General features: G+C 38.6%; 6 protein-coding genes across 14 annotated transcripts; 2 read left to right on the forward strand and 4 right to left on the reverse strand.

Annotated features, from left to right (window-relative positions):
* Positions 1-329: 329 nt before the first annotated feature.
* On the reverse strand, positions 330-2,382 carry LOC117621319 (GDSL esterase/lipase At5g14450-like). 2 transcript variants are annotated; one of them, XM_034351723.1, is made up of 5 exons: positions 1,821-2,382; positions 1,522-1,731; positions 1,262-1,434; positions 871-1,144; positions 330-792 (listed from the first exon to the last, which is right to left on the reverse strand). In XM_034351723.1, exons 1-5 carry the CDS (start codon positions 2,059-2,061, stop codon positions 539-541), a joined length of 1,152 nt encoding a protein of 383 aa, XP_034207614.1. In that variant the 5' UTR covers positions 2,062-2,382; the 3' UTR covers positions 330-538. The 2 variants fall into 2 exon arrangements, with proteins under 2 accessions (XP_034207614.1, XP_034207615.1); XM_034351724.1 differs by having other exon boundaries at positions 330-789; positions 1,821-2,376.
* Positions 2,383-3,396: 1,014 nt separating this feature from the next.
* On the reverse strand, positions 3,397-5,008 carry LOC117622024 (GDSL esterase/lipase At5g14450-like). Its single transcript, XM_034352532.1, has 5 exons — positions 4,735-5,008; positions 4,401-4,610; positions 4,123-4,289; positions 3,761-4,034; positions 3,397-3,653 (listed from the first exon to the last, which is right to left on the reverse strand). Exons 1-5 carry the CDS (start codon positions 5,006-5,008, stop codon positions 3,397-3,399), a joined length of 1,182 nt encoding a protein of 393 aa, XP_034208423.1.
* A 1,881-nt stretch (positions 5,009-6,889) lies between these two features.
* Positions 6,890-8,747, forward strand: LOC117621353 (surfeit locus protein 2). Of its 3 annotated transcripts, XM_034351778.1 has the most exons (6): positions 6,890-7,165; positions 7,449-7,546; positions 7,720-8,040; positions 8,153-8,207; positions 8,331-8,451; positions 8,486-8,747. In XM_034351778.1, the coding sequence occupies exons 1-5, from the start codon at positions 6,930-6,932 to the stop codon at positions 8,407-8,409; spliced, it is 789 nt and encodes a 262-aa protein (XP_034207669.1). In that variant the 5' UTR covers positions 6,890-6,929; the 3' UTR covers positions 8,410-8,451; positions 8,486-8,747. The 3 variants fall into 3 exon arrangements, with proteins under 3 accessions (XP_034207669.1, XP_034207668.1, XP_034207670.1); XM_034351777.1 differs by having other exon boundaries at positions 8,331-8,747; XM_034351779.1 differs by having other exon boundaries at positions 8,159-8,207; positions 8,331-8,747.
* Positions 8,748-8,854: 107 nt separating this feature from the next.
* Positions 8,855-12,296, reverse strand: LOC117621352 (uridine kinase-like protein 5). Of its 3 annotated transcripts, none has more exons than XM_034351775.1 (14): positions 11,837-12,296; positions 11,656-11,747; positions 11,472-11,541; positions 11,277-11,377; positions 10,968-11,064; positions 10,708-10,787; positions 10,381-10,575; positions 10,209-10,292; positions 10,062-10,122; positions 9,823-9,883; positions 9,641-9,734; positions 9,418-9,490; positions 9,267-9,349; positions 8,855-9,173 (listed from the first exon to the last, which is right to left on the reverse strand). In XM_034351775.1, exons 1-14 carry the CDS (start codon positions 11,964-11,966, stop codon positions 8,991-8,993), a joined length of 1,404 nt encoding a protein of 467 aa, XP_034207666.1. In that variant the 5' UTR covers positions 11,967-12,296; the 3' UTR covers positions 8,855-8,990. The 3 variants fall into 3 exon arrangements, with proteins under 3 accessions (XP_034207666.1, XP_034207665.1, XP_034207667.1); XM_034351774.1 differs by having other exon boundaries at positions 11,277-11,392; XM_034351776.1 differs by lacking the exons at positions 8,855-9,173; positions 9,267-9,349 and having other exon boundaries at positions 9,459-9,538; positions 9,577-9,734; positions 11,277-11,392.
* Positions 12,297-12,515: 219 nt separating this feature from the next.
* Positions 12,516-16,508, reverse strand: LOC117622396 (probable methyltransferase PMT9). Of its 2 annotated transcripts, none has more exons than XM_034353053.1 (8): positions 16,014-16,508; positions 15,406-15,570; positions 15,137-15,319; positions 14,192-14,786; positions 13,995-14,107; positions 13,675-13,895; positions 13,133-13,466; positions 12,516-12,930 (listed from the first exon to the last, which is right to left on the reverse strand). In XM_034353053.1, exons 1-7 carry the CDS (start codon positions 16,269-16,271, stop codon positions 13,151-13,153), a joined length of 1,851 nt encoding a protein of 616 aa, XP_034208944.1. In that variant the 5' UTR covers positions 16,272-16,508; the 3' UTR covers positions 12,516-12,930; positions 13,133-13,150. The 2 variants fall into 2 exon arrangements, with proteins under 2 accessions (XP_034208944.1, XP_034208943.1); XM_034353052.1 differs by having other exon boundaries at positions 12,516-12,939; positions 16,014-16,506.
* Positions 16,509-16,950: 442 nt separating this feature from the next.
* On the forward strand, positions 16,951-20,032 carry LOC117621149. 3 transcript variants are annotated; one of them, XR_004584892.1, is made up of 4 exons: positions 16,951-17,022; positions 17,433-18,486; positions 18,889-19,182; positions 19,680-20,032. XR_004584892.1 is itself a non-coding variant. In XM_034351477.1 (3 exons), the coding sequence occupies exon 2, from the start codon at positions 17,690-17,692 to the stop codon at positions 18,434-18,436; it is 747 nt and encodes a 248-aa protein (XP_034207368.1). In that variant the 5' UTR covers positions 16,951-17,022; positions 17,433-17,689; the 3' UTR covers positions 18,437-18,486; positions 19,680-20,030. The 3 variants fall into 3 exon arrangements, 1 of the variants encoding a protein (XP_034207368.1); XR_004584893.1 differs by having other exon boundaries at positions 18,986-19,182; XM_034351477.1 differs by lacking the exon at positions 18,889-19,182 and having other exon boundaries at positions 19,680-20,030.
* Positions 20,033-22,350: the final 2,318 nt, after the last annotated feature.

A 22,350-nucleotide genomic window follows, 5' to 3' on the forward strand; every position in this document is an offset into this window, starting at 1 on the left:
AGCAACAAGACACAGCAACAAGACAGTTCTTGTCCGCAATATCAAATGGATGATTATTTCAGGTGAACTAGCAGAGCAAGAAGACAGTTTCTGGGTTCTCTCTTCTTGTCCTGTTTTATTTTTGACACCAAAGAGTTTGCATATCTTTTGCAGTCGATGAGAATACAATGCAAACAAGTAATCTGGTTATGCCCTTCTTCAGTCGAAATACATTTGTGTGCCTGTACTAATATTATTGTTAATGCTCAACTCTGCATCTTGTTCATTAGGTCATGAGGGTCCTAAAACTAGAAGAGAATCGAGAATTTATGAATTGCCATGAGTTGATGTTAATGGGAAAAGAAAAAACTGATTGAAGCAGTCATCATTTGAATTCCATATCCTCGTGATGAAGATTTTCAGAGACTGTCTTGAGTCTATATGTCTCTCCACGTGTAATACATCTTGTTACTAATTGCTAACCTTCTCAAAATAATAATAATAATAATAATAATTGCTTTCCTAGCTCAATATCCAACCCCATATTGCTGTAGTACTCTTAACTCCGGTGACAAGCTTGAGTGATCGGAGTTGGCGGGTTCGATGACAACGAGCCGTTAAGTATATGATTAGCAACCCACTGGTTGGCACCCTGAGTATAGTGAACTCCATCCCAGCTGATGTAGGACGAAGGAGTTTGACAAGAAGGACCGTATACTTCACTTCCATTAACCATTCCTTTGTTCCCACACCAGACATGGTCGTACTTCACATGGTACCCACAACAAACCTTCATTGGATCAGCAAATCCTGCTAGCAAACGTTGCATCATTAATTGGGTATCTAATAACATAATTAGCAGTAAGATAATGAAATTGAACAATCAGGTACCTTCAGTTTTTGCATTGCTAATCAGTCCATACTTGGCAGCATAGACATCCACATATGCGATTGCAGCTTGTGGGAGCTCAGCTCTTAGTTTGATCACTCTGTCCTTGAGTTGCCTGTTGAACTCTATGGCCATGTCATTCTGGCCCTTGACACAGCCATGGTCGTCAAGATAGCCTGGTGGCGGATTCAGATTGTAGAACAGATTTACCGGCAAGCAACCGATGGGACCTGTGTTGTGTATCCAAAATGACCTGCCCCCTTGTTCATATATACGCTGAAGAATTTCAAACAATAATCACACCCCATTAAAAAAACAAGCTTGTTTAATCTCACACTTGACACAGTTAATTAACCTTGTTGATCTTGAGCAAATGATTGTATTGCTACTTACTCGAACAGCTGTGGCTAACTGGTTGAGGATGTCTGGCAATGCCGCACGAATTTGATCAAAACTCAGCTTCCGAAAACCGACAGAGAGATCATTTTGCCCAATATCAAAAGTGTACAAAGCCTTTGCGAAGTCCTGAGGATTGGGCAGTGTGTTTCTATCAGAGGGATTCTTGGCTGGACATATCTCAAACAGTTAAAACTCAGTGTCCTAACAAGGATAAAGATTGAAACTTGAAACAGACTTGGTGCTAAAGATTGAACCTTGGCGATAAAGTTCGGCGCTGCGTGCTTTGAACTGAAGGAATTGGGTTGTCTGCATATCAAGCGAGAAGGGGCTAATGCCGTACTCGTAAATGGTTTCATTTGGCCTCCTAATGGTTGATCCTCCAGTGGCAAAATTTGCACCATGCCGGTAATTAGTTCCAAGTGAGTTCAAGTATGCACTCAAGTATGGCAATCTTAGGCGCTCAGCTACATAACATTACCATTCAACTCAACTCAATTGAAACACTAAAACAAACCAAAGCATACAAATTCAAGTGTTTGATTTGAATTGTTACCTATGAAGTCTATGATAAGACGGCCATCAGAGTCTCTCCCAGCTGGCTTGTGAAAGAATGCTTCGCCGTAAGGAGCTCGGATTGGTTCAAATGCAGCTGATATGCCACCTGTGTCTGAATTTGAGTCTCCAAAGTTGTAAATTGCCGGAAAAGAACAAGCTGGTAGATTCTCACCTCCCGCACCCAAAACCCATGAAGCCAAGAAGAACCCAGATGCCACCAGTAGTTTCCAGAGCTCCATTGTCACTGCTGGACCAGAACCAGGACCACTGTTTGTTGATGCTATAGCTAGGATAGGGAGAGGGATAACAATCAGGCACTCTCATTTAAAGGAGAGTTGGAAACCGACCCCCAGCACAGGAAGCACCCCTTGGTTTTAAGGATAAAGTTATCCAACTTTCTTTTTTAATGTGGGACAAAACATATTCATCAGACGCATGTGCTCTTGATTTTACTCGGCCGAAAAAGAAGAAAAGAGAAAATCTTTTTATCACAATCATTTTTTTTGGGGGGTGTTCCTTTTTGGGTTCTCTGCATGCTTGAGATCAGATGTAGTTAAACTAAGCTATGGTGGTAATTGGCTTTGAGATTGGGAAAGCTATGGAATTGACAGGAACAGCAGAGTGGACAGGATAATCTGATACGATCCAGCAGCAACACATGGCCTTGTTCAAAAAGGACAGTGACACCGCCTGATCAGGATCATGTGGCAGTGAATGAACAAGTGTCTTGGACTTGAAGACAGAATTTTCAATATAGTCGGTGATGTGGGGTGTGTGACTCTCGTGTCTTTAAGCCTTACCGTATCTTACATAAGTTTATATAAAAAATAGAAATTTAAGATATCTTAGATATGGTCCATATTTTGTCGGTACATGCCAAACTCATGAGCAGCAGAGTAAAGAAAACAGATTTTTGTTAATGCGTGATGAGCGGAGACAAATTTAGTTGCAATGGATATCTCATGTTAATAATGCTATATCATATAAAAGTGTTATCACACTTATTATAATTGTAAAATAATGATATTTCTGTTTTATGTAAGTATTTCTTGAATAGCGAGGATGAATAGTGAATGATCAGCAAAATCTTGATATTGAGCAGTGTGCTACGCATCAGCAAATCTGACATGGCAGTTGCTGCATTAAAATCCAAACAAATAAAATGGTAGAGGCTAACAGAAGGTGAAGCAATACGGTGGATCAGATACAAACAAGGGTATTCCATTGGATTGTTGGGTGTTGCAGCTAACTTGGGCTCTGGCCAAGTTCTGTTAGTTAATTGATGGGCCATTTTTTATGGGGCTTAGTTAGAACAGTTGGGGAATACATAAGAGCTATTGAAGTTAAAACTGATTCTGCTGTAATGGGCACTGATCAAGTCCTGTTACCTAAAGCTAGCTACTTTGCCTTCTCTATTGTTTGCTCATTACTTTTGGTGCTCATCAATTTCTCCTCTTTTAACCAATCAAATTCATAAAAAGTTATATTTAAAACTCTTTGCTGATTTGAATTGTCAACTGCATTAATTTCTTGTTAACTTGTAGGCTAAGAAAGAGTTACATATGTGGAAGTAACTACAGAGGTTGAAGCCTATGGCATGAATTTGTGATTGGAAGTGGTGGGTCTGAGAATGAACCACTGATTAATTGATTAGCAATCCAATGATTTGCAGCTTCAGTGTAGTGTACACCATCCCAGCTAATATACAAGGAAGGATCTTCACATGAACCAGCATATACTTGAGTGCCATTTATGATTCCCTTATTCCCACAATACACATGGTTGCTACCTTCATGATATCCACAGCAGATCCTTGTCTTGTCCAGAAATCCTGCATAAAAATTAATTACATGATTTTAGTTTAATTAAGTAGTTAATGGTTGGTTTACTTGCAAATGGTAGTGTGATGAATTCTTGTCAATATTGAATTTGGTTTACCATGCTTCTTTGCATTGCTGAGAAGTTTATACTTTGCAGCAAAGACATTGACATGTGTTATTGCAGCAAGGAGGAGCTCCTTCCTTAGTTGGAACACTTTCTGCTTGAGCGCCCTATTGAACTGTCTAGCCATGTCGTTTTGAAACTTGACGCAACCACGGCGGTCAACATAGTCAGGGCTCGGATTATGGAGGTAGTGTAAGGTCACTGCCAAGCACCCAATGGGACCAGTGTTGTGTATCCAGAATGTTCTTGCCCCTTGATCATACAAATTCTGTAACATAATGTGGCTATTAGTTTTTTCTCTACCAAAAACATTTGTTAATTAATTAATTAATGTGCAAGTTTCAGAATCTACTTACTCGGATGGCTGTAGCCAACTGGTTAATGATGTCTGGGATTTGTGCTTGAAATTGTTCATCACTCATTTTCCGAATACCAGCAGCTACATCATTTTGTCCTATATCAAAAATGTAAAGAGCCTTTGAGAAGTCATCAACTCTTGGGAATCTGTGGGGTTGTTTCTTGGCTGCAGATCACAATTTCATAACAAATAAGAATAAATTTCTCATACATGTCAAGTAAACTAAATCGAAAACTTTCAAAAGGCAATATGATCTGTTTTTCATAAATTTGTGACCTCGGTTGTAAAGACTGGTGGTACGTGACTTGAGCTGTTGATACTGAGCAATCTGGATGTCAAGAGAAAAGGGGCTCACACCATTCTGAAACCAGGATTCATTATACCGGATGATGGTTGCCCCTCCGGTAGCAAAATTGGCACCATGTCTGAAATTGCTCTCAAGTGAGTCCAAATATGGGCTCAAGTATGGCAATCCCAAGTGCTTTGCTGCATAATTAGCACATCAATGTCATCATTTGTCAGTGTTCTTATAAAATTTGGTAAATGGTGATTTAATTAAACAACTAGTCTAATACATTTACTGCAGGTTAAGGTTGTTCATGATAATTACCAATAAAATCAATCATCAGACGGCCATCACAACCCCTGCCAGCTGGTCTGTGGAAGAAAGTTTCACCACAGGGTGATGCCATTGGGTAGAATGCAGCAGATATACCACCCGTGTCTGAATTTGAGTCTCCAAAGTTGTAAATTGCTGGAAAATCACAGGCTGATAATGTGTCTGCCACCTCTTCACCTCCCACCCTCCTCACTACACACATAACCAAAATACTGGCAACAACAACAAATAATCTTACCCTCTCCATTTTCACCACACCAAACATGCAACTCATATGTAGTAGGCCGCACTTGGATTGGAGGTGCCCCTTTATTTATAGACACCTGGAGAGAGAGAGAGAGAGAGAGAGAGAGAGGTTTAGTTTGTACAGAGAGATGATAAGAAAGACAGAGGCTTATTGAGATTCATTACTCTGCAAGCAATGAGAAAAAACTGGTATATCTTTGATTTGTTTTTAGCTATTTTGTCAGTGTGCCAGACTGCTCTTACTTTGTTCATTGGCTCTGTGCTGTGGTTCATACTTTTATATGAGCATCTTACCCTTTTCTTAATTACTTCCTGCAGACAAGAATTTCCCTTTAATGGTGCCATAAACTGGCTTTTTTTTTTTTTTTTTTCTTCTTTCAGATCAAATGTTGTCCTTAATTATTATGTTATGCATGCTGTGCTGCCCAAGAGATTATATTCCCTCCCTCTCTCTGGTGGGTGTAATTAGTGAGCAAACAAGTCATCAAATTTTTCGGGAACTTTTCTGCAGTGCATGAGACCAGTCCATCATTTTCTTTATAAACAAAGATTCATTATTGTTTTTTTTTTTTTCTGCTTGTTAGACTTGTGGGTAAGGAAAACCTTGGCACAATATAAGGAGAAGCATAATTTAAGTTGAACGTGAGACACACAGCATTATTCTAGCAACAGCTTACCAAACCTCTATAAACAATTGGAATATGATAAATTACTCAAATGGTCTTCAAATTTGTACTCGATTTATATTTTGGTCCCTAAACTAAATTATCGTTCAAATGGTCCACGAACTCTTTATTAATCAGTGTTTTGGTCCTACCGTTACATTTTCTGTTAAATTTAGTCATGTGAGCAACACATGCTACATTTGTGGGGGCAAATAAGACTTTTGGCCTATGTATCACCACTGTATCACTATGTATCACCACTTTATCACCTATGTATCACCACTTTATCACCTATGTATCACCAATTTATCACCTATTTGGGGAATCTATGACGGTTATGGACGGTTTTGCCCTTACATTTGACGGCAACATTAACATAATGTATCAGTAGGATCAATAGAACAATTAATATAGATTTGATGGACCATTTGAACGAATAATTTAATTGAATGACCAAAATGTAAATCGGGTATAACTTTGAGAACCATTTGAGTAATTTACCTTTTATTTAAAGAAAGACAAATGAGGAAAATGAAGAAAACCATTTGAATATCCAAAAAATTTCAACCAAGTAAGTAACTACAAAAGTGGTGCCTAAGATTTCAAAATGTAAGCCTTCCTTGTCCTGGTACCACTACCACATGTGCGTGTGTGGGCATATCTCCATTTCAAAGAACATATAGTAAAAGATGTGCTACCAACCATGGACCATACGGTCATATCAATATATACATCAAGAAGAGTTGAACAAAGGGGTAGCCCAAGGGAGAATAACATGCCTATATAAAGTATAAAATTAAAAAAAAAAACCATTAGATCCAATTGTCTCATGGCATTACCAACCCAGCTGACATATTCCTCAACTTGACATGTATTTTTGACTCACGATTGATCACGATTTCAAATCACTCACATAATTTACCCAACAAACAACAGAAGAAAAAAAAAAGAAAAAAAATCCCCTAATTCAATCGTTTACTCGGAAAGATTTATAACTCAAGTGGTTAAGAAAATTTATTATTGCACCTCAGATACTAATTTCGATTCCTGTTTCTTCCAATATTTATTGTACCGGATTAAAAAAAAAAAAAAAAAAAAAGGTTTGGCTGGGGAAATGGGCCATTTACTGAGGTAAACAAAAAATAGGAGGCCCATATTTTGGACTTTGGAGGCCCATATGAGTCCAGACAGGGCTGGCTTATAATTAGGTCTGCGGCCCAACATTCTCTCTTCTTCTCTCGCTCTCTGTGCGGCTCGCAGCTTGAGGAAATAGTAATGGCGACGAGTGAGGAGAAGGCGAAGGAGAAGGAAGGGAGCAACCTACTGGGCTCGCCGACCTTCAAGGAGCTCGAAAATGGTCGATTCCAGTGCGTTGAGACAGGCCATGAAGTGGTGGCCAAAGACAAGGAAATTTACTCTCAGAGCAAGCGGTGCCGTTTGGGTCTGGTCGACTTTGCCCTTTCCCATAAGAAACCTCCTCTCAACATGTTCAAGCAAGACCCTCTTTCTCGGTATTTCAATTTATTTCTCTTCCATCATCTTCACTCGTAAAGATTTTAGCTTTGACTGTTTTCTAAATAATTTCACCGTGCTTATTGCTTCTCTTCGGTTTCTTAAAGAAATCCCAGCTAAAAAGATAAAAGTAAATGTTTCAATGTTGAATTTACGTTTGCTTACTGTTTTCCAAATTGTGAATAAATATACAAAATGCTTGTATTTTTAGTTTTTCCTGGCAACAAAGCAGAGAGCTTTCGTGTTCATGCTGATACCCTGTTCGTTTTCTTCTTTCTGCAGTTCAAAGTTGGTGTGTAAGCTTACCGGGGATACTATCAATAAGTCAGAGGAACACATTTGGAAGCATATCAATGGCAAACGGTTCCTCAACAAGCTAGGTTCGTGTTGTTGTGTTTTTCATTCTTTTTTGAGGTTTTCAAATCCATCATTTTGGTGCTCTTTCAACATTTGTCTGTGGATTGTCTTTTGGACTCTTAGGTTTCACATACATATGAAATTGATGGTGCCTCATGTTTCTAATGATGACATTTACGCTGACTTATATGAACAGAAGAAAAGGAAGAACAGAAGCTAAAGCCGGATGGGATGGTAGAAAAGCTGGATGATCAGAACCCTGAAATAGTACCTGAGCCGGACACAGATGGTGTCAGAAAGAAAAAAAAGAAGAAGAAGACGAAGAAGAAGAAGAAGGAAAATGGAGTTGATGAGACTATCTCTGACATAAGGAAGTCTTCTGATGAGGAAAGTGATTTAGAAGAAACTGACTTTTGGATGCCTCCAGTAGGAGAACGTTGGGACTTTGATGAGGGAGGCGATAGATGGGGTTCCGGTTCAGAGTCAGAGAATGAGGATGACGAAGTTGATGGAGCTGGTACGGCTTTAGTTGTGAACAAAAGTATTAATTCCGTTTTTTGTTTATAAAAATATGTTTTAATGTTAGTTTAAATCTTCCAACTTGGCCTTGAATTTCATTATATCTTTAATTTCAGATGGTGTAGTTGAAGATGGTGAGGAGGAGTCAGAAGAGCTATCCATGCGGTATGCTACTTCTTAGGTTCTATTTGTCATTCTTATATTTCGAGATGAAACCATAAGCTCCCTTGTTTCCTCTCCACACGCACTGTTCTGTTGAATGTACTTTATTGTTCAAATACTTTGCAGGACAAAAAGAATGTCCATAGAAATTGGACCAAGCAGCTTTGCTTCAAGGAAGAAGAAGAGTAAAAAGAGCACTACATGATCGGCCAATCATATTATCTTCAATCTGCGATATTAGGGCAAGGCAAGAGATTAATTGTTTTGAGCAACTTGTCTAGGCAAGAGATTAATTGTTTTGAGCAACTTGTCTAGGCAAGAGATTAATTGTTTTGAGCAACTTGTTCTGAATAGAGAGACGTGAAGAAAGAACTGCGATTTTTCAAGCTCGTTTAGGTGCGATTTTTCAAGCTCGTTTAGGTGCGATTTTGGAATAGGTCAAAAATCTGTTTTATGCTCGTGTGAAGGTTGTACTTTTACTCTTTAAGTTAATATATCAAAACATTATTTCACTAACAAGCTGGTTTGAATGTTGTATTTTCACTCTGAGTGTAAAATAATCAATAGTGTCATTGTATTTTATATTATTTCACTAACAAAACTGGGTTCTGTATTATATCTATTTGTTGGTATTATGTAAATGCATAACAAACATCTCAAATGGGTAGACTTTATACGATTGATTGAACAAAATCTCAGCAAAATCTCAGCGATTGCTACATTATTAGACATTGGAATGAACCTGAGCAATGCCCCAGCTCTTCCACACCCAAAGGAAATTAACATTTATTTGGGTGTCGTTGAATTTGAAATGGTACCGTCCTCATTATCTGTGCCAAAGTAACGGTCTCCAAACTCCCCCATGCCGGGGATCACACGTAAATCTTCGTTCAAAGATTCGTCAATCTCTGATGTAACAAGTTTTAGCTTTGGAAATTTCTTGCAGAGGGCATGTATTCCATCCGGTGCCTGCATTTGAAAATCTAGGTTATACAAATCATGCGCATAAGTTGACATGAGCTGTCAATTTCAGAGGAACAGGGAAACATCAGAATGACTCACTGCTATAAGGTTAAGGAAGATGATGTTGGATTCTGGTACACCCTTACTGAGGAGCAGAGATATAGCGTTGATGGCAGAGTTTCCTAAGAATTTACAGATTTTAGACAACATTACATGCTTCCAATTAGACGACAGATGTTTTTTCTCAAACCTGAAGCCAGAACAGGATCAAGAAATAACACATGGCGGCTTGAGATGTCTTTTGGTAGCTTCTCATAGATCAACTGCAGCAACATTGCAAGGATATGAGAGAGAGAGAGAGAGAGAGAGAGAGAGAGAGAGAGAGAGAGAGAGAGAGAGAGAGAGAGAGTGTTTCAGAAGAAAAACAAGGGTAGATATTGTTTCTTTTGGTGAAAATTGTTTCCTCCACGAACCTCTCGACCATTGTTACCCTCTCCATGGATGAGGATTTTTCCAATTTTTATTCCCTTGACACATGCTCTGAGTGCATTCTCCATGCTTTCTCCACTGATATTAGGAAACTAGAATGATGAGACGATATATTTCAAGTATTTTAAGACATAAAGTTGCAGCACCAATCAGCAGAATCAAATACCTTCTAATGACTGAAACCCCGCACAACCGTTTGTAGAAAACAACTCCACTGTATACAGATCCTGCCAGCAATAACAGTATCATCAAACAACTTAATAAGAGTACAAATGCGACCGGAAAGAAGCTACATGTCTAGAAACCTTATAATAAAGAAACACAGATTAGTTATGGCCTATTGGTAATGTGGTGATGATTATGTAACGGCTTCATCTAATTGAATGTTAGAGAAGCAATCATTACCCGTTGGAGTAATAACCTGCTTTTCCTTGAAGGGGAGATGACCTAGTCCATGCTCCACAACCTGAAACATTGGTTCACAACATTATATGCTAGATCATACTTGTAAGTAGTCAGAAAAATTCTTTTTACATAGCAAACTAGCTGTACCAGGCGAATCAGTCGGTCTGCATAGAAGACAAAGTCATGCTTTGTTGTTTTGGCATCACGAATTAGGGTGTGCATTCCCCGTATCTGAACCAAACAAAAGATGGGGTTACAGATATCGACAGCATGAACATGATGACGCTGATGGGGTCACAAAGTTGTGAATTAATGTTACCTGAAATGTAGAAAATATAACGACAACGTTTGGATATATTTTACAGAGTTCATGCTGGCCAAGCTTTGTATGAATATGTTGTACTATCAGATCAATTGCAACATCATTATCTCCTCCTCGAGGGATTATGATATCTGCATATTTTTTGGATGGCAATATGAATTCTTCGAAGCTAGGCTTCACAAATCTGGCGTACTGCAAATTCCAGCTCTCTATCAGTTAGTGAGTGACACAACTAATGTCTAGAATAAACATCATGGATTTAGCTGTGGAGTAATCTGATCACCGCAAAGAAAAAGGGAAAATAAAAGGGAGAACTGAACCAACTTGGTCAAGCACATTCTCGATATTTCTGCCTCTTTCAACAGTGTCACGTTGAATTCTCCGAGAAAGCCGTACATCAGAATCTGCACTGGTGGAACTGTTATAATGGTTATTGGATAAGAGGTCATACAAGGTAAAAACACATACAAAAAAGGCTAAGGTCTCTCAGTTCATTCAATCGTAGAGAAGTGCTTAACATTGACAATGAAGAAGTCAGCATGTATGAATGAGGTAACACTGAAGAATAAATAGATAAAGATAACCTGTGTCTACGAAGATTTTCATGTTCATGAGATCGCGGACACGAGGATCATGAAGAACTAATATTCCTTCTAAGATGATGATGTCTGAGGGGTTAACCTGCAATTGAAAAGAAGCATAACATTTTATTTGAAACTCTGATTCATCAATGCAATATATGCATGGATTATCCATTTTGCAAGATATATGTATGATTAGCCGAGCTGAAACAGAAGTTGCATCATATATATATAACTAGCGATACAATTGATCCACAGAGTCTAAATAATATCTTGAAATTGGTCACAGTAAATGCAGTTAAGAATAGTTACCTTGCAAGCTGGTTCTATGCTTTGATGGGTCTTAAAATCATAATTTGGGATGGTCACTGCCTGTCCACGCTTTATTTGCTCCATACAAGAAAGCATATGCTCTGTATCGAAGGCCTCTGAGATTCAAACGCAATTGCAATATGAAGCATCACACACACAGGACGAAGAAAAAGACAGCATGAAAGGAATGGTTACCAGGATGGTCAAAATTGTACTCATGGACCCTTTTCAACTTCTCAGCATTCAAGGAGTGATAAAATGAATCCTATAAACATAATACATCATTACTTACACCCATCCCACTCCCGTTGATCACATAACAAAACACAATCAACAGGAATCTAATATAATAAATTAGTAGAAAACCGAAGAAACTTACTTGATTTACGAGAACAACGCGCTGATCACGCAGTTGGGAGATGATCATGTTGCAAACGGTAGTTTTGCCAGATGCAGTGCCACCAGCAACACCTAATGATCAATATGAAGAAACATGCAAATTGGAATTGCAAGAGATTGAGAGACAGATAAGGGAAGAATGAAGAGGGTGAATTACGTACCAATGAAAAAGGGTTGCTTAGGTTTGACTCGGGGGTTGGAGACAACATTATTATTATTATGAGATTGATACAGAGAAAGGTGGTTTTTGAAGCCATTGCTCAATGCATCCACAGAGGCAGAAGAATCCATGGAATGGGACCGAGTGAAAAGCACAGCAAGACAGAGTGAAGGGGCGTGGAAGAGAAAAGAAGTACAGAATTTATTATGGTATTGTTGGTCCCTTAGACAACGGAAGGAGGAGAGAGTGAAGGTGGTGGCAAGGTGGGTGTGATTTTTTGTGTTCGGTGTATAATTAAATCAGAGAGAGATTGAGAGCCATCCCCTACCCCTAATCCTATGGGTTTGGATGGAAGCCTTCCCTTAGAATGGCAAATTGGAAAAAGGAGATATCACGAAATTAGCGGGAACTAAACCCATCCCATGTGCGCAAGTTTCGTTTGTCATGTGGAGACATCCCTTCACGTTTCCTTCCTGTCTTGCTATTCTTCTTCTTAACGTGTTTGGTTTTTAAGGATTCTCTGGTAATGTATGAATTTCAGATAATATGTTCTGAAAATTAAATATTATCTGAAAACGGTGCCAGATGAGCCCTTACTAGGTAAGTTTCATTTTATATTTCGAAACAACTATTGCCAATAACTCTCCCTACCTTTAGCATCGTATTAAATTCGTAAACAATAAATCCAAGATCATAATGCTCCATTCCAACCACAACAGCATGCATAAGCGGCATTGTTAGGGGGGAAAAGGAAATACAAGAGTGTTTATTATTGAGTTTATGTAATCAATCCCCCAATTGGTATTGGATTGTAAAAATTAGTTACAAAAATAAGATCCCACTATGAAAAAGTCTCCTAGTTGTGCAAGTTTTTCTTCAGTCGCTGTTGCTGTATGCAGACTTTCCTACGTACGTTCACACATTCTGCAACTGCATCTCTTATCTATATCTCAATATGCCTGTACTACTGGTAGCATCTCAATCTCCAGAAACAAGGCGCATCATGGCCTTAACCGGAACTGAAGGCATGCCCTTGGATCTCCCATATTTCTGTACATTCTCTTGGAATGGGCAGGCTAAACACCAATACTGAAGCTGGCATGTCTTGAAGAAGGAAAAAAAAAATCGAACAAAAGAATGTCAAGTTTTCCATAAAGCAGCAAGCAAGTATTAAAATACTCGACATATTCTAATCCAGAAGTGGAATTTGAGCAAATCAACAAGAAAATAACATAATATTGTGGAATTCTTTGCATGATCAACATGCACCCTACGTCGAAGAATTTAGGTCATATACCTGAAAAACAAAGCAGAATCACATCGCTGTAAGCCCCTCATCCCACAACTTCTTCCTTGCAATCAAAACTCTTTCTTCACTTGAGGAAAGAGCATCAACCCGTGGTTCTACTTCTGATAACCAGCCATCCCACTTCAAGGCAGTCAGAAACTTTCGGATATAGTTTATAACAGCAGGTTTGTCTCTTATGATGACAAACCCATCTGGTCTGAGTATCCTATCCATTTCAATCAATAGATCCTCTGCACCACAGCCCCGCTCATCGATCTCGGAAAATACTGCCCATGCATGTAGAAGATCATATGTTCGTGGGTATGTGGAAAATGCTTCACACCTATAAAATACAGTAAGTGAAAATATTCAAATCTCTGAACAGACCAACAATATCTATATAAAAGTTATAAACTTTAACTAATGAAACATAATTAGATAGCCAGCATAAAATGATTCATAAATCAAACATGCAGCAAAAAGGATATCAAACACATAATCGAAAGGATAAGAGGCGGGGTTGAGGACTGAATTCAGATCAAAATACGTACCAGTCATGAACAGTTCCAATTAAGCCCCGATCATATATGATCTTTAGTCTGGACGATACACGGACAGGAGCAACATTCATCACCCAAACGTCTTTTCCATTCAGGGCAGCAGCAAATCCACCAAAGTTTGAGTTCATATCCATGACATTTCTGATTGAATTTTTCTGTATGACAGACTTCATCTGCTTCCAGTACTCAATCACTCTAAAACGCCATATGCCCTGCATCGCATGGATTTTTAAGGCACTCATTAAATAGAACAATAAAATTTAGCAGGCAAACTTCACCGTGAAGAGTTAGCTTGTATTCAGGAAACTTACAGTGTCCTCTTGGAATTCTTCAGGACTGACACCAATTTCTTCCAGGCGGGGGGGTGCTGTGGTAAGCCTCTGTGGCCAAGGAGCTAGTCCGCTTCCTTTTTCCTTGTGCACCTCTGATTTATAATTTTAGTAATGATAATAATTAGACAGTGGAAAGCCAAAAACATTAATAATGGAAGTATCACCATGCTACTTACTTGCAGAGTATCGAGAAATGCATGCCTTCATGCTCACATTCCAACTTGAGTCTGGATCATCATCAGAATCGCACAGGGGGGGCTGGGTCTGAGGATCTCTCTTCAAGTAACAACTATTAGTCAGTGGCTTGGCCCATACAACACTCTGTTCTTTCTTTGCTGCAACTTTCCAGCACATTCTTTTTAGAAGATCAGACATAGCATTCCAGATCCTCCGATTTTCCGGATCCTGTGCATATGCTTCAGGAGAAGTGTACACAAAATACCCTCCAGGTCTTAGTAATCTGTCAAGCTCTAATAACAGAATTCCATCTCTTTGAAGCCAATCTATTCGACACCGTGAACAATGAGCCAGCTCAAATGATCTACTTGGATAAGTAAGTCTTTTTGTACCCAAGATACCAAGAGTAGAGGGAATCCCCCTCTCTAGTGCAAATTGTATTTGATTCTCATGCACATCATTAGGAGCAAGGGACATAGCTATGACGTGGTGAGAAAGAAGATATGCCCCAAAACTTGCAACTCCACAACCCACATCGAGAACATTCCGGATATTTCCGCCATTGTTGAACTTATCCGCAGGAAATTTAAGCATCTACACAAATAATAAGCATACCGAGAAAAAAAGTTATGCTATGTCCACTTGGGATAGTGCATAATTGAATATTCTCCAGTGCAGAGAATGAAACTAGGAACAGAAAAGGCATATATTAGGAAATCCAGACCAAATATCATTAAGTTAAACATGAGGAAACAAACCTTTATTGGTGCAAGCCGGATTCAGCCAAATAGGTAAATCAAAGTGGAATTTTCTGTTTTTCTTTCTTCCAACAAAATAAAATTCTAAAAAGAGAATTCCACTAAATCCAAGCTGCTAATTACTCTTCCCCTTATATTATTAAACAAATATAGAAAAGAATCAAGAACTGAGTCAAGGTTATGTACCCTGGAAAGAGCAACAATGTACTTATCAGCTCCATCATGGAAATGCGTCCCTCCACCAGGAAAATTGATCTTGTCCCCATTCACAACCATCCAATTCTGATCTGATTTCTCTTGAGCAAGATGGGTGTGGGGGATGTTGGCCTTCCACACTTCATCTCTACTTTCCGGCCATCTTATAGGTATCTGAAACTCTAGAAATGATTTTGTCGGAATCAAAACTAAGTGAAGCCAAACAAAGGTAAACTTACACAAAAGCAATGACCATCTACCTTATAACCAAGTGGCGGTGGTATTAAGCAATTATAGCGTCGCTCCGGAGGCGGGCAATGCCGTTCATAATGCTCCATTAACGTCAAATTGGGCTTCAATTTCAGTTGGTAAATAAGGTTTCTATCAATACAAGGTATCAGCTCCGAGAACTGTAAATCACAGACCTGTGAGAACGTGAAAGGTCATCAATTCAAATGAACAGAAATACAAACAAGACAAGAAGATCAGTAAACGCATCTCTATTGATTATTAGTATGCACCCCAGCAAGGGTAAAATAACATACACTTGGCACAATTTATAACCCATGCTCTATGCCAAGTGAAAACACAAAATTAGAAATAACAACCTTCAAGTATTTGCTTACAGAGTCCAGATCAACTCATCGGTTATACAAAAAGATGCAATTTGTTTTTCTTCACACGAATACCGCAAAATTATTAACAAGTTATTAAATTTTATTAAAATTGCTATAGAGAGGTATGCTTTTTCCAGAACCCAAAACAGTAACTGAAGTAAGATACTTGACAATTTACTTAGCAACAAAATTACACTAAGCAGCAAAAATAAACAAAAAATCTAACAACCATGAATTAATGCGTTACGTACAGGCATGCTTTTGGGGACCTCGGAGTTGTGCTCCTGATCTTCATGTAAATCGTCAAAATCACGATGGAGAACGAACCCACCGAAAATCGGGTCGGAGCCATCGGACCCGGAAGCCTCTTCGTCGGATCGCCGTGAGCCAGGGCCGAAAGACCACCCGTAGTATAAACAAAGCAAACCCAGGCAGACAACGAGACCGATTAGAACGGACTTTAGCAAGTTGTGAGTATTAGGGAAACTGAGCTCACTCTTGTGCTTCATTCCGTACGTTCTTCGAGCTCGGCTCACTCTCAAGCTCGATGGATCCGACCCGAGTTTTGCTGAAACATGAACCTAAAGCCCTAGTGGTACTGGTATATCCATGGCTAGAGAGAGACAGGCAGTGCGAGAAGAAGTGCCGAATATGAAGCAGAGATTGTACTGCGCTCTCTCTTTTCGCGGGAGGGAGAAAGAGATGGAGATGCTAAAGTGCGGTCGAGCCTACGTGAGTATCACGCTGACTCAATTTACATAAAGTACCCTTACGCTTGTGATTTGAAATGGAATCTTTGGGGTGGTTAATAAGGTCATTTAGTAGAAGAGCGTTTCAATGAATTTTGGTTTGGTTTGTGATTGATTGTTTGTTTTGGCATATTGATGTTGGAGACGTGGACTCTTGCTCTCGGGTTGCTTCCTTTTCCACTTTTGGGAAGTTGTGTGAGGCACTGAGGCCCATAGGCTATAGCCCACCCAAATTTTGATTTATTATTTATTGTGAGTGGGTCCAAGATTACATTTGGGCTGTCCTCCAGTCCAATGTTGGGGTTTGTTTGTAAGGCCTCTCGCCCACACCAATGTGCACGATATAGACCAAAATTTGCTCTACTGTTTTTACCAGGCCCTGTTTGCTTGTTTGTTAGGTCTCTCTCTCTCTCTCTCTCTCTCTCTCTCTCTCTCTCTTTGTGTCTCTCTCTCTCTCTGTGTTCCCGGAAGAAAATCAAGCAAACAGCATCTATCTCGATCGGCTCCGCACGTAAGTTTTTCATTCATCAATCTGTCGAATGCTTAATTTTCTTTACTTTTATTCATGAGTTCGACTTGCATTGTTTGTTTGATATTTTAAGCTTGCTTAATTGATTCCGTGAATTCATCAGATCGACTGCATACTAATTTAGGTTTAAAATTCGTGGCTCCAGTCCACCCTTACTTAAGCTACCTTACCCAGGCAATTAACAAATTAAATATACTTCTTTTCCTATTATATTCCTTGTTGGAGAAGGATATTATATTCCTTGTTGGAGAAGGATAGGGATTGTCATCCTCATTGATTTAGGGATAGTTAACTACAAATATATATATATATATATATATATATACAGATACACATACATACAACGCCTTCAGGTTGGAGTTGAGCCTGACAACGACTCCTACGTACTGCAGGTAATTATTACAGGTTGCTTGCTGACAGTGATACACACACCCACCAACCAAGGCACAAAGCATGAGCATGTTAGCTACTGCTCAGTTATACGCACAGAGATGGAGCACGTCAGCTGGTGCTTCCGAAATACAGAGCATCAGCAGCTCAACTGGTGCTTCCGAGTACCGTATTTTATATACCGGTGTGAATCAAAGAGAAGATGTAAGAATCTCATTAGACTCAATTCCCAGGGACAGGTTCAAAATCTGTATAGATTATGAAGAGAGAACTCGAGTCTTCCAGGATTCCTGGTGAGCATGTTCCAGTAGAACTTCCTTATGCTACTACATACCACCTCCTTGCTGAGAGGAGTTTCTATGTCCCTATGCGTGATGTCAAGCAATTTTCATCAAGGCCTAAATGGACGCATGTCTTGGCTTATCATCTTTCCAAGATCGGTGTCCCACAAGGTGCGCAGCCAGCTCTTATTGTAAGAATACTTGATTACATTGAAGAGGCCGACAACGACAGCTTTGAGTTGCCTATTCTTGTGCATATTGTGGATGGCACTTATCACTATCTGAGGTTGGACCACGACAACGACATCCTTGATAGGGTTATGAGGCAATCCTCGGAAGCCTACAGGGCCATGCTTATTCCTGCAGCTCAATCATCCATTCAGGGCTTGGAGAATGTGAGGCTTGATGATCCTACTTTGGCCCCGTCGTCCGCATGTATTATTTGTATGGAGGGCCTCCTCCTTGATCATCATGATGATCATCACTCTGATAATATTAATGTCGTCCCTGCTTCACAAGATGAAGATGATGACCATGATCAAGATCAAGGTCAAGGGGTTGATCGTCATCGTCCACCAATGATGATCAAACGCTTGCCCTGCTTACACCAGTTTCATGAAGATTGCATCGTCCCGTGGCTGCAGATCAATCACTTGTGTCCCCTGTGCCGATACCCGCTGGAAGTGCGCGAGTCATCAAAACCCAAACGAAGGAGATTATCATGAAATAATGAAGGGAGACCTGTAGCCATGATGCTCAGCTGGAACAATATATGGTAAGAAGTTAATTAATTGTTGTATTAGCTACAGACCTGCTTATTTCTATTTCTTTATTTCGAGGGGAGGGTTTTCATATCCTAGTGATTATGCTGCTCGTCAATGAGAAAACAATGTACTACTGCTACTGGTGTTTTTAAGTTGCATTAGTGGATTTGTCTTGTTTAACTATTTGCGCATTTAAGCCTGAGAAAAAGCAAACAATCTTAAGAATTTTTAAATAATATATGGTTTTCCGAGCAAAATAATTTCATGTCTAAGGTGGTTTTCCTCCTAATTATAGTCTAAAAGCTCTTCATTCTTTTCTTTTCTGGTTGTTTGGTTTTCCTGCGACTTATATAACAAAAGAATTAAGTTAAAACTGAATATTTATTTGTTTTTCCCCCTCGTTTTCTATGTAGTTGCTGTCGATCTTGAGTATAATCCTAGCACAAGATCAAAAGAATGCCTCCTAGATCAGAATGATATGAACATTATACGTACCTTGGTTTTCCGTAGGCAGAAGCTGGCTTGATTAGTATGTGCTCTTCGGGATCATAAAATTAACATGCATGCATGTGGGATCATTGTACCTGGTGTTCCTCTTCTAGAGGCTTGGCAAGCTGGGTGCATGTCATCAAGCCTTTAGAAGAAAGAAGAGTGGAGGTTGGAGTTGAGACTCAAGGTTATTAGTCTTACACCTCCCAAATATTAAGGTACTTCATTCTTATTTCAGTTTTCCTTAATTGCATTTAGAAAACTCATCTACTTTCATTGATTTTTTATTCGTCTTTATTTAACTTTTATAAAGTAGTATAAAAGCAAAAATGTCACCCTTGTTCTCCTTCTCCACAAGTCGCAAGTTGGATTTTGAATTGTATCCAACATGTATTAGTGTCTAGGCATAGGGACATTCAGTCCTTAAGGTCTGTTTGCTTTGGCTCTGTATCCCAGCATCAGCATAGCAGTGTTTGCTTGTATATACATGCATAACTTCAAACTTTCCACACTTCAAACTTCAAACTTTGGACCCAAGTTTGTTCCTTTGAGACTAAAAACTTATACTTGTTCCATTTGTTTCGTTATATATATGCTTGATGGAATTTCTTTACGTGTCGTTGCGAAATTTTGATTCGAATATATAATGTTCAACATTAGCTCGAGTGCATGAGCTGAGATGTAATAGCCTAATAGGACTTGGTGTACTTTGTAGATGCTGATATTTCTGTACACAAGAGTGGAAGAAGAAGAACTGAAGAAGGGTAGTGTTGGTGCATAGTATTATTGTTCTAAAGGATTGCATAATTTATGGTGGGGTGGGTGGATCGATGCCTTCGTGGAGGAAGCATTTCAAATTGCTGAGGAAAACCCGGATAAGCTCTGGTATTGAAAGGCGTGGTAGCTGCCAGCCAGGGGTGGCCGGTGTGCAAGTGGTGCCACCGCACAGGGCCCCTAATTTTTTAGGGGCCCCAATTTTTTTTCATGTGTATAATATATGTAGAGTGCTGCTATTTTCACCCACCTCATATTTTTCCACCCACCTTATTTTAAAAAATTTAAAGACAAATTTATCCCTATGTAAAATGACTTCTAAAACCCTAAAAATAAAACAAATTTTAAAAAGAAAATAAATTTTTTATTTTACTCTCCATATTCTTTCCATCTTCCTGACCTCAACAAATTCAGCGAGCATTGATCTACCCATCCCAATCCTTTGAAAAGTTTTTTTAAAAAAAAATTCAAATCAAATTCTCAACTCCACCTTTAATATTGTGTCAGGGTTGGTAGGTGTTGATAATAGAGGCCAAATTGTCCTTTAATTTTATTCCATTTTAAAGATTTTTTTAGTCTGATTAACCCACATACGGGTCCTTATTCCATATAACATCACTTCAATTAAAAATCCATTGTAGTCTTGTTGGTTGTATGTTGTTGTGGTGGTGGTGTCACGGTCGTGAAGCCACCAGTAATGCTAAGGGGTTGATGAGAATATTAATATGGTAGGGTAAGGTCGTGATGTTGAAAACACATGAAGAAGATGAAGAATGTTTTTTTTTTTTTTTTGGGGTTAAAATTTTTATGTTTTTAACTTGGAGTTGATGGTGTTTAGTCGAATTAATAATTAAAGGGTATTTTAGGAATAATGGTGGGTGGAAAAGTAGGATTTTAATTTTTCAAATTTACATAGTGGGTGAGAAAATAGGACAGGTGGGTGGAAATAGCAGCACTCTATATGTATAACAAATGTTATATATATACAGAGTGAGCAAATTGTTGACACAAAGACGTTTCTAGTTGTGTTGGTTTGTAGGGCCTCGACTTCTATTCAGGATTCGACTTCAAAACCTGCTTGTGTTAAAGGCTTGTCCGATGTCAACACCAACATTCAATATCCAATCTACTTTCACAACCACAAACTGAAATAATAAATACCCGCTCACAATGAATTAGTCAGTAAGGGTACTTTGATCACTTGAAGAAAAAAAACATTTATTGTATGGCATTACATAATGGTGTAAGTTTGTGTTAGCTTATGTGAGGCCCCAATTTAAAGTTTGCACTGGGCCTTCAAAATCTCAAGATCGGCCCTGCTGCCAGCCACCTGTGCCATCAAAGCTTGTTCTTTGGAGGTAACCAAATGAGTGGCCGACGACATTTCTTGAGGAGAAAATAAAGAATTCGATCTTTAATATACTTGTTAGCTATCAAGGAAGTCAATTCATTATCTATTACAAGGAAGTGGAATTCTACAAGAAAATGGTTTTCTCCAACTATTATATGAAGGCAACTCACAAATCCTAGAAGATGATCATCATCTCAAAGGAAAACGCAATCCTAGAACACCAACTTCATCACCTTCAACTCTTCTGAGAAGTCTCTCGCTATCATTTCTGAATACCCATCGACAAAGCCAACCGAAGGCCATCACAAGTAATCTCTGTAAAAACTCCAGCACTATCAAGCTTCCATATAAGTTCTCATCAAAACACCGCCAGCCTTGCTCGGTGCAAATCTATTCAAGTCTGCCCCGTCCAAACTTGCATCAAGCTGTCAAGAATTTTTCATAGCTAATAACTAGAGCGTAAGAGTTGCGCTATTTTTCATAGCTAATAAAACCTTAGGTTAGATAGTGACTATGCTGTAAAAAAGAGACACTGTCTTATTTTATGTATACTAGCCTCCCTGCATGCGCTTCCGCGCCTGCAAGAGGCTTTTTTTTTTTAAAATTTAAATTTATTTTAGAATTAAAAAAGATAATGGGTAGTTGTGTTCCCTAAAAATAGGATCCATTATCTGCTTTTTCTTTTTCTTTCTCTTTTTTTTTAAATATGAAAAAGTGTGAATTTACTGTATTATCCTCATTTAATTAATAATTTGAATTCTTAATGTTTGCATTAACCAATGACATTTTCTGGTATTTTGAATGTTTCACCATTCTCTGCCTTTTGCTTTATATATATAGATAAAGGAAAAGGCAGAGAATGGTGAAACATTCCAAATATCAAAAAATGTTCTTAGTTAATCCAAACATTAGGAATTAAAATTATTAATTAAATGAGGATAATATGGTAAATTCACACTTTTTCATATTATAAAATTTTAAATTAAAAGAAAAATTAGATAATGGATTCTTTTTATGGAACACAACTACCCATTATATTTTTTAATTCTAAAATAAATTTAAATTTTTTTTAAAAAAAGCCTCTAGCACGCGCGGAAGTGCGTGCGAAGAGGCTAGTATATCTATATATATAAAGCAAAAGGCAGAGAATGGTGAAACATTCAAAATACCAGAAAATACCCTTGGTTAATGCAAACATTAAGAATTCAAATTATTAATTAAATGAGGATAATACAGTAAATTCATATTTTTTCATATTTTA

The sequence above is a fragment of the Prunus dulcis genome, chromosome 3, assembly GCF_902201215.1.
Source record: "Prunus dulcis chromosome 3, ALMONDv2, whole genome shotgun sequence".
NCBI classification, from domain to species: Eukaryota; Viridiplantae; Streptophyta; class Magnoliopsida; order Rosales; family Rosaceae; genus Prunus; species Prunus dulcis.

Bases quoted from the DNA above. Each gene is read 5' to 3' on its own strand.
- LOC117621319 (XM_034351723.1), bottom strand. From the start codon at position 2,061: ATGGAGCTCTGGAAACTACTGGTGGCATCTGGGTTCTTCTTGGCTTCA. The intron at 1,435-1,521 runs GTTCAATCTTTA...AGATATGTCCAG, and splicing joins CGCCGAACTTTATCGCCAAG to CCAAGAATCCCTCTGATAGA. The intron at 1,145-1,261 runs GTAAGTAGCAAT...GAAATTCTTCAG, and splicing joins AGTTAGCCACAGCTGTTCGA to CGTATATATGAACAAGGGGG.
- LOC117622024 (XM_034352532.1), bottom strand. From the start codon at position 5,008: ATGTTTGGTGTGGTGAAAATGGAGAGGGTAAGATTATTTGTTGTTGTT. The intron at 4,611-4,734 runs GTAATTATCATG...CTAATTATGCAG, and splicing joins TCTGATGATTGATTTTATTG to CAAAGCACTTGGGATTGCCA. The intron at 4,290-4,400 runs GTCACAAATTTA...TGTGATCTGCAG, and splicing joins CACCAGTCTTTACAACCGAG to CCAAGAAACAACCCCACAGA.
- LOC117621353 (XM_034351777.1), top strand. From the start codon at position 6,930: ATGGCGACGAGTGAGGAGAAGGCGAAGGAGAAGGAAGGGAGCAACCTA. The intron at 7,166-7,448 runs GTATTTCAATTT...TTCTTTCTGCAG, and splicing joins AAGCAAGACCCTCTTTCTCG to TTCAAAGTTGGTGTGTAAGC. The intron at 7,547-7,719 runs GTTCGTGTTGTT...TTATATGAACAG, and splicing joins ACGGTTCCTCAACAAGCTAG to AAGAAAAGGAAGAACAGAAG.
- LOC117621352 (XM_034351774.1), bottom strand. From the start codon at position 11,966: ATGGATTCTTCTGCCTCTGTGGATGCATTGAGCAATGGCTTCAAAAAC. The intron at 11,393-11,471 runs GTAACCATTCCT...TTTGAATCTCAG, and splicing joins GTACAATTTTGACCATCCTG to AGGCCTTCGATACAGAGCAT. The intron at 9,491-9,640 runs GTTCGTGGAGGA...ATGTTGCTGCAG, and splicing joins AGGGTAACAATGGTCGAGAG to TTGATCTATGAGAAGCTACC.
- LOC117622396 (XM_034353053.1), bottom strand. From the start codon at position 16,271: ATGAAGCACAAGAGTGAGCTCAGTTTCCCTAATACTCACAACTTGCTA. The intron at 15,571-16,013 runs GTACGTAACGCA...ACGTTCTCACAG, and splicing joins AGGTCCCCAAAAGCATGCCT to GTCTGTGATTTACAGTTCTC. The intron at 13,467-13,674 runs GTACGTATTTTG...TGTATTTTATAG, and splicing joins ATTGGAACTGTTCATGACTG to GTGTGAAGCATTTTCCACAT.
- LOC117621149 (XM_034351477.1), top strand. From the start codon at position 17,690: ATGAAGAGAGAACTCGAGTCTTCCAGGATTCCTGGTGAGCATGTTCCA.